This window comes from Helianthus annuus, chromosome 3 (assembly GCF_002127325.2).
Source record: "Helianthus annuus cultivar XRQ/B chromosome 3, HanXRQr2.0-SUNRISE, whole genome shotgun sequence".
NCBI lineage: Eukaryota > Viridiplantae > Streptophyta > Magnoliopsida > Asterales > Asteraceae > Helianthus > Helianthus annuus.
In genome coordinates this window covers 55,504,852-55,513,096 of record NC_035435.2, presented here as the reverse complement: position 1 = coordinate 55,513,096, position 8,245 = coordinate 55,504,852, and the positions used below count along the sequence as shown (strand labels likewise).

At 36.2% G+C, this 8,245-nt stretch overlaps 1 protein-coding gene across 1 annotated transcript; it reads right to left on the bottom strand.

The window, feature by feature from the left end:
* Positions 1-596: 596 nt before the first annotated feature.
* Positions 597-3,210, bottom strand: LOC118490410. The gene is made up of 5 exons (XM_035988034.1): positions 2,931-3,210; positions 2,045-2,825; positions 1,696-1,858; positions 1,453-1,593; positions 597-875 (listed from the first exon to the last, which is right to left on the bottom strand). The coding sequence occupies exons 1-5, from the start codon at positions 3,208-3,210 to the stop codon at positions 597-599; spliced, it is 1,644 nt and encodes a 547-aa protein (XP_035843927.1).
* Between the last annotated feature and the right edge of the window lie 5,035 nt (positions 3,211-8,245).

Here is an 8,245-nt window from a genome sequence, read left to right as displayed (position 1 = left end):
TTTCCCTTTTTACATGCAATACAATCATCATTTAAGTGAAAGTTTTTTACATTAACACCCTCAACCAATTCGTTATGTACTAAAAAAATTCATTTTTCGCACGTGAATGTGACCTATTTTCCGGTGCCACATTATGGACTCTTTTTCAGTAGCTTTAGACTTGGTGACAAAACACTGTTTTTGATGAGTTGTTGGCGTTGCGACACTCATATCCAAAATATAAAGATCATTTACCCGCGGAGCACGCAACAACACCAACTCATCAGGGATTTTAAACCCTGGTTTCAACACTAAACATTCAGATTTAGTAAAATGCACACTAAAATCTTTATCACAAATCTGTGATATACTTAGTAAGTTGTTTTGCAGCTCGACGATATAGTTCACTTTGTCAAATGAGATCACTCCGTTTGTAAGCGTCCCTTGACCGACTATTCTTCCTCCTTGATTCCCTGCGAACCCAACATAGCTTCCATTGATTGACTTAACATCATAAAGAAGAGCTAAAGTCCCAGTCATATGTCGTGAAGCTCCACTATCCATGATCCATCTTGATAGAATTGACTTGGGCAGCCCCTGCAACCAACAAAAACAATTTATTCAAATAATGAGGCCCATGATTTCTTTACTTCCGACACACTCCCGAACACAACATTACGATTTTCATTTGTTTTTGGAAAATCAAAAGTGATATTTGGAACCTCTTCTTTTACAATTGTTTTAACTTTGGTAGTAATTGGAGGAAATTCATCAAGAAACTTATCTACTTCATTTTCAAAATCAACCACATCATCTTTAAAAAGATTTGAATCATTTTTCAAAGCGTTCTCCATCTTCTTGATCTCAACCGACGGTTTCGATTTCGCGATCCAAGACTGATTTTCAAAAATTTTCATTTTAGGGTAAAACTTTGAAGTCTTTCTAGTCTTAGAGGATTCACCAATCTCGAAAGTCGATTTCGGCTTATCCTCCGACTTCAACGATTCACCTCTTTTCAGAATACGGATCGGAGAAACCATTTCCTTTTTACCTTTTGAAACAACTGGTGATTTAGGTCGAGATTTTTGAACCATTTGTTTTTGAACATTTTGTTTTTCAACCTTTGGTTTCTCAACCATTTGTTTTTGAACTGGTTTATCAACAACATGTTTCTTAAACACTTTTTGACACTGTTTTGCCATGTGTCCAATCTCATTGCAGCGATAGCACACTCTTTTATCATACTCGACAAAAGTAGTATTGACCGTTTCTTATTTAAGCTTCTGTGCTGCACTGAAATCGTCCACAGCTTTTTGACTAAAAAATATACTCCTTTTCAACATCAGTACTAGGACCAGCAACAAAGACATCATTTATCTTTTCTTTTGGCTTAAACACTTGTTTAGCCGTTTTCTTTTCAAACCCAATTCCTTTGTTTTTAAGATGATTTTTCTTGTTTTGACCTTTACCAACCCCATCTTTCTTTTCCGAACTTGTGGGACGTGAAGTACCAAACGATTTTTTCAGTTTCGAAAAGAATTCATTGTTATTGATTTCGTTAACATTCAATTCAACCAGTTTAAACACTTTCTCGACATTTTCGATCTTGACATTCTGAAGTGGGTACTCGACGTTGGAATAAAGTTTGTCAGTTCCAACCATAGTGTATACCACCATGATCGGATCATCATTCGTACTCTTTTCCGATTTCGGTACATATCGATCTAAGAAATTTCCTTCGTCTTCAGAATCACTGACAGCCTTCTCAGAATGAGCCTTCTCAGATTTCTCACTTTCATCATCCAGCACCTGATCGATAACATTTTTGATAACCTGAGATTCGTTATCAGTGTTAGATGCAGTGAAAGTGATATCAATGCTGTCAGGTAAATCACTCTCAATCGTTTTCAGCTTAAGATTTAAAGCAGCTTCCACCCCATCTGGATATTTCTGAGTGTAGTGATTCCACATTGGGGGTGGAACGCTTTTGAAAACAGGTGTAGCATGTGGCTGTTGAGGGACGATTTGTTCCAAAACATAAGACGAAGCCACATAGCTCATTAACTTTTTATCAATCCTGTCATTCTCTATCTTGGCCAATTCAAGTTCTTTTCTTAGTGACGCAATTGTATCAAGATGATAATTGACTTCTCTTTGTTTATCAAACAGTGTAGCTTGTGCCAATTTAGTAGCTTTATCATTTTCGACGCTTTCTTTTTGAATCATCTTAATTGATCTGGCTAAGGTATCATAAGCTTCTTTTAATTGTTCAAGATCAAACTTAATCATATATGTATGATGTTTCAATTCCCGATACTTAGTGTCCTTTTCAAGACACTCCACGCATGGTTGTAAACAACGTTGGCATGGCGTTTCGTAGATTGGAACAACTTTTTCATCAATCTTTTCATCACAATCAGTTTTACCGACATGCTTTGACTCAGACACAGACTGTTTGACAGATTTGACCTCTTGAACTCCAGATTCCTCTCTGTTAACTGACACCTTATCGACAGACTGTGACTCCTTGGGTTCTGAATCTACCTCTTTAAGCTTTCCCATTAGAGCTTTGTCCGCAATGTCTTTCAGAACTTCTCCGGTCATCTCTTTAGACATGTCAATCACTTCTTCGATGGCTTCTTTCTTCTCCTCAAATCTAGGACAAGATCCGGTTCTTGGCTCCTCGAAATAACCTGCAAAAGAATTAAACACATTAGGAGGCATAACTGATTTCATAGTATAAACTAACTCCTCCTGTTGTGATTGATAGTAGTATACTTCAGCTGCTATCTCCTCAACATCTATAACATTTTCCGTAGGAATCTCCTCAACAACTTCAGAAACAACTTCATCAACAATTTCCGGTTAAGACACTACCTCAGAAATCTCAACAACCTCTGCCATCATGGCCTGATCATCTCTACCAGGGATATATTTATCCCAGCTAAAACCTGCAGCTACCTGTTCATCATCTTGGTTCACAATCAATGCCTTTTCAGGTTTGTTTTCTATCTGTGGCCTTTGAACAGTTTGCTGTTGGTTCGGTCGATGGTAGATTGCCTGTCGATAGTAATCATTGGTGAACGGGTTTTGGTGATTGTTGACTTCACGGTTTGGACACTCACGTTTAAAGTGACCTCGTTCTTTACACTTGAAACACGTTACTTTCGACTTATCAAATCCCAACTTCTGATCCGGACCTGATAAACTATTTCTTCCCGTGATTTCCATGAACCTTTGAGCACGACGAACTAGGCTTGCCATACCCCATTAAATGTCAATCAGTTCAAGCTCCTCGGGGTCTATTTGGTTATAGTCCTCCTTTGTCATGTCCGGATTTCCAATTTTCCCCGCAACTAGACCTTCATATGCCTCGAGAACGGAAGCGAGTAGTGCAATATGTTGCTTCGCAGCAGTTTCCGTTATCTCATTTCCATTTTTGATGTTCACTGCGATATTACACTGTACTCCAGAAACATACGCCTGATGATTAGATCCGGTAGAGCTTTGAGGCAAAGACTGTTCCTGAACTTTGACATTCGGCTCAAAATTCGCGAAAGGTGTAGAACTGCTTGATTGATGAGAACTTGATGTAGCATTTGACGTGTTATCAGCACTGAATCCTATTTGTATCTTTGGGCTTTGAAGACTCCCAACTGAAGGACTGCCTTTATAGTATAAAGATACGTCTTGTTGCATGCTAGCAGAATTCATCTTCTTTATCTTCAACAACTCAAGCTCGTGAGCTTCGATCTTTTCAATAAATGCACTCAGATTGAGATTCACAAAATCAGAACTGTTTTTCAGCATCATAAGATAAGTTCCCCACTCGTCATATGGAAGTGCATCACAAAGTTTATCAATCCATTCTTCATTTGTTTTTTCAATTTCTAATCTTTTCATTTCAACTACAAGGTGACAATATCTTTCGATTAACTGTCTCGTTGACTCTCCTTTGATCCCAGTAAAAATATCGAACTCTTTCTTGATAAGCGCCTTTTTGCTCTTGATCATAGAAACACTTCCTTTAAACTTCAGTTCTAGCGCTTGCCAGATTGACTGAGAACTTTCGTCATGTTGTAGCAATATGAGGATATCTTCTTTAATGGCTTGCTGCAAGATGCTCACCATTTTCTTTTCAGCTTTAAAATCTGTCTGTTCAGTATCTGTAAGACTTCCAATATGTTTCACCATCCTGAGCCCATCAATTGGAGGTACGTATTTCTTTTCGATCTTCATCCAACACTCGAAATGGTTGGCCTGAACCCAGTTTTTAAACCTTCCGGACCATCCAGCATATTCATCTAAGCTCATCAGTTTGGGTGGCTTTTGCATTGTTCCCAATTCATTTTCCATGCTGACATTCTGTACGATACTAGCTGGACTTTGGATAGCCGCACCACTTCCCGTAAACATGTTGAAAAAATCTTGGTGTTCCATTTTTAATGACAAGTTTTGAAAATGTTTAACTTTTTCATAAAACAGATTGTTTTTATCAAAAACTTTCCACACAAATTGAACTTCCAACACTTGATCACGTACACAACGGACTTGAATGCTCAAAATATGAAATTCACACACTAACAGGTCAAATAAGCCGACCTATACACTAAGTGTATCTATGAGCGGATCTGTCTAAGGTCAAAGAAGCGGACCTAAGTGTTGTCTGTATAAGCGAACCACACAAGCGGACCAGACAATGTCACAACAAGCGAACCACTCAAGCGAACCAGGCTTTGTCACAACAAGCGAACCACTACAAAGTCACAACGAGCGAACCTCAAAAGCGGACCTCAAATATATGTAACTACAAGCGAACCTTTTCGAGTGGAACTCCAACAAATATGTAATTAGGAGCGGATCTCTAGAGCGGACCTACTACACTTATGACCCTATGAGCGGACCTCTAGAACGGATCTACAACAAACATGATCCTATAAGCGAACCTAACAAGCGAACCACCAACAATGACAGAAAAGCGGATCTCCTTCACGAGTAGATTTGGGTCACTTTTAAGCCGATTTTAAGCCTGAACTTCTCAAGGGTTTGTTGTTACTCAGTTTTACACAATGTGACAAGTTTTCAGTCCATTCTGTCCGTCCGAAATGTCAGAAACTCAAAATGTGTAGGTAAAAAGCTTTGAATCGTGGAAACTAGCTCACAACTGGCTCTGATACCAATTGTAGGACCGAGTTTGACAGTCAAATGAGTCAATTCGAGCTAGTACCTACCGAATATGTAGCGGAAATACATATTTGGCATGAAACAAAGCAAATCAGTAGGAGAAATGAGTAGAAAACAGATAGAATACACTTTTAACTTGCTTTCACATTAATTCTTCAGAAAACACACGGTCAGTAGTTCGGCTACCCGATGACATCAAAGTTACCAATGTGAAAGACTGACTGGGGTATATATAGTGGTGACAGGTTCGCTTATATGGACATGTCCATATGAGCGGACCTCTTTCTTGTAGATCCGCTTTTATGTCAAGTGTCCATATAAGCGGACCTAAACCATTAACATCACAAAATTACACTTTTAACCCCTGTACAATACATAAACAACCTATCTAGACCCTATACATTAAACTAAAAAGACTAAGACGCAGGCTTTAGACATTATGCACCAACAGTTCAAAACTATCTTTGCCTTTCCTAAGGCTGACAAAATACACATGTTTTCGAAAACACTCGCAAAACACAATCGAGTGATTTGGTCGAGATTAGGTGTGACAACCCTCACAAAACCAGGTATCCGTACAAATTAATTAATATTTAATTAGTGCTAATTACCGTGCTTGATTACAATTATGAATAAACTGCTTTCTGTTTTTTGATACATACATACTCATGCATCATATTTTATTACTGTCACTCCATTTATTACACACAAACAATAGTGACAAACTTGATGCACAAAAGCACAGTTAGCACAGTGAGCAGATAACCCAGTAAACATGCTGACATTGCCAGCACTAGACAGACATTGTTTCTAAGGCAAGTATGAGCCGGGGATAGATTACTACACTAGTAGGGAGTGTAGGGAGGTGAGGATCATAAAACTGTGTCACTAGGTGATAGTTATAGTGCACAAAATTCTGAACTAAATACAAAAATTCAGCATTTAACAATACTAGTAAAGTGCACAAACTTGGTAAAATAGTCCTAGACACTTTCCAAAGTGTTGGAAATTTATTGTATCACTAAAAACAATATAAACGACACTTTATAACTTTATTTAGCACTTTAACGGATCAATATCCAACCGAACAACCGGACTTTACCCGGAGCATAAAAATATTGCCAGAAACATTGTTTTTACTTTTCTGAACTAGTTAGGGTCCCCGAACACCCTAACACCCCTTATATTAAACAAAACACTTAACCAACTAACTAAACTCATTAGATTTCAACTAAATCTTAACCATACCATTACACCCCAACCATACCCTCCCTCATTTTGATGGTCACCACTAGGGGTGACCCACCTCCATTTTCTTTGATTATTTAATTGAGTTTGTGGGGTATCTAGAGAACATATTATATGATGGTTATTGTTAAGATTGGTTTATAAATATGCATATTGGTTAACCACTCTCTCTCATTCAAACACAACATCAACCAAGCTCTTTCTCTCCTCCATAACCACCCTCACGGCTGCCACCTTCAACCACCATCTCACCATCATCCAACTTCCATACGACCATTTCTCATACATACATAGAAGCAAGGAGTCCTACAAACAAGCCGGGTGCTCTCGGAAGTTCAAGAACCGCTCTAGATTTCTTTTATCAACCACATTTACACCTTGTTTCTTCCCTAGCCTTGTGCTAGTAGTAAGTGCTTCTAATCATCATCTTGATCTTGTTTATGGTGGTTAATAGTTGATTTAATGGTTAAAAATTTAGAAACACTAAAGAACTTACGTTAAAGTCTTGAACATAAGATGAATAGGGTGGATAAAGAGAAGATATGAGTGTAAATCATGTGAATCTTTTATAGTTGTGATTATTTGATGTTGTTTGTTACTAAAAGTAGGATGGATCATCATCTAGACATACTAGATCATGTTCAAGAACATGAACTAGTAGGATGTTAGTGTTAGAAATAAGAAAGATGATGAAACCATCCAACATGAACTTGAAACTTGAATAAACATTATTTTTCTTGTAAAATAAAGTTGTAAACTTGTGGATCTAAAGATCTACAAGTGGTTTTTCGGAAGAACCAAGCGGAAGATACTAGTTTTGTTAAAACCCGGATATTTTATGAACTAGAAGCATTTTTGGTAAATAAACGAGTGTGTAAACACTTGTGTAACAAGAAATTTAACAAGAAAGTATTTTTGTAAATTATGACAAGAAGTTGTGAAATTTCAAGTTCTTTAAAAATAAAGTTTTCAAGAAACTAATCATGTTTTTAAAGAAGACGAGACCTACTAAATATGATGGTAATTTACTACATATTTTTACAAAACTCTCAAGTTCATGAGTTATGGTTTAGTCTTATTCTTGTCAAGTTTGATGAATAAATATTGTATGCTGATGATGGGTAAATTGTTTGGTTGATTTTACAAAAAGAAAATGATATGCTAAAAGCATGGACACCTCCATTTACAGAGGAAACTCTGGCGAAATTTTTCCAGAAATATAACACTTAGAAATATTTTTCTAACAAATATTTACAAATATAATTTTTAACTTGTTTTCAAAAATAAACCTCGCCATGATTTTTATTACAAAAATTACAAAGTATCGGAGGTGGATTTTCGTAAATAAAACTTGTTAAATATATATTTAGAATATATATTTTAAAATATGACGCTTGTGTGATTATGTGATTATTTTGTGAACTAGATATATATTATTTTTAGGGTAAAAATAATATAACATGAAAACACCATGAAAATACTACTCCAAAATAATACCAACGCGCTCACAAAATAAATATTTAAGTTATAGAAGTATCGTAATACAACGCGAACTTTAAAAATGTAACTTATGTATTTTTCAGAAAAATACTCTTATTAGTTTATTTTTTTGTGAAAATATTATTTTGGAAAAACTTATGAAATAAAATATAATATTTTTGGGAAAAATGCATATATTTTGGAAATTAAAACATTTAGACAAAGTGATTAAATATATTTTCAAGTGAGACTTAAAAATATATTTTCGGAATTATAAAAGACACATGTATTATTACCCCCATCCTTGGGAAGGAATATACTTATAAAATAATTTAGAAGTGTGGATACGAAATAG

Bases quoted from the DNA above. Each gene is read 5' to 3' on its own strand.
- LOC118490410 (XM_035988034.1), bottom strand. From the start codon at position 3,210: ATGGAAATCACGGGAAGAAATAGTTTATCAGGTCCGGATCAGAAGTTG. The intron at 2,826-2,930 runs GTTTTAGCTGGG...TTGTTGATGAAG, and splicing joins TGATGAACAGGTAGCTGCAG to TTGTTTCTGAAGTTGTTGAG. The intron at 876-1,452 runs GTTGGTAAAGGT...TTTGAAAATCAG, and splicing joins GTTCGGAAAAGAAAGATGGG to TCTTGGATCGCGAAATCGAA.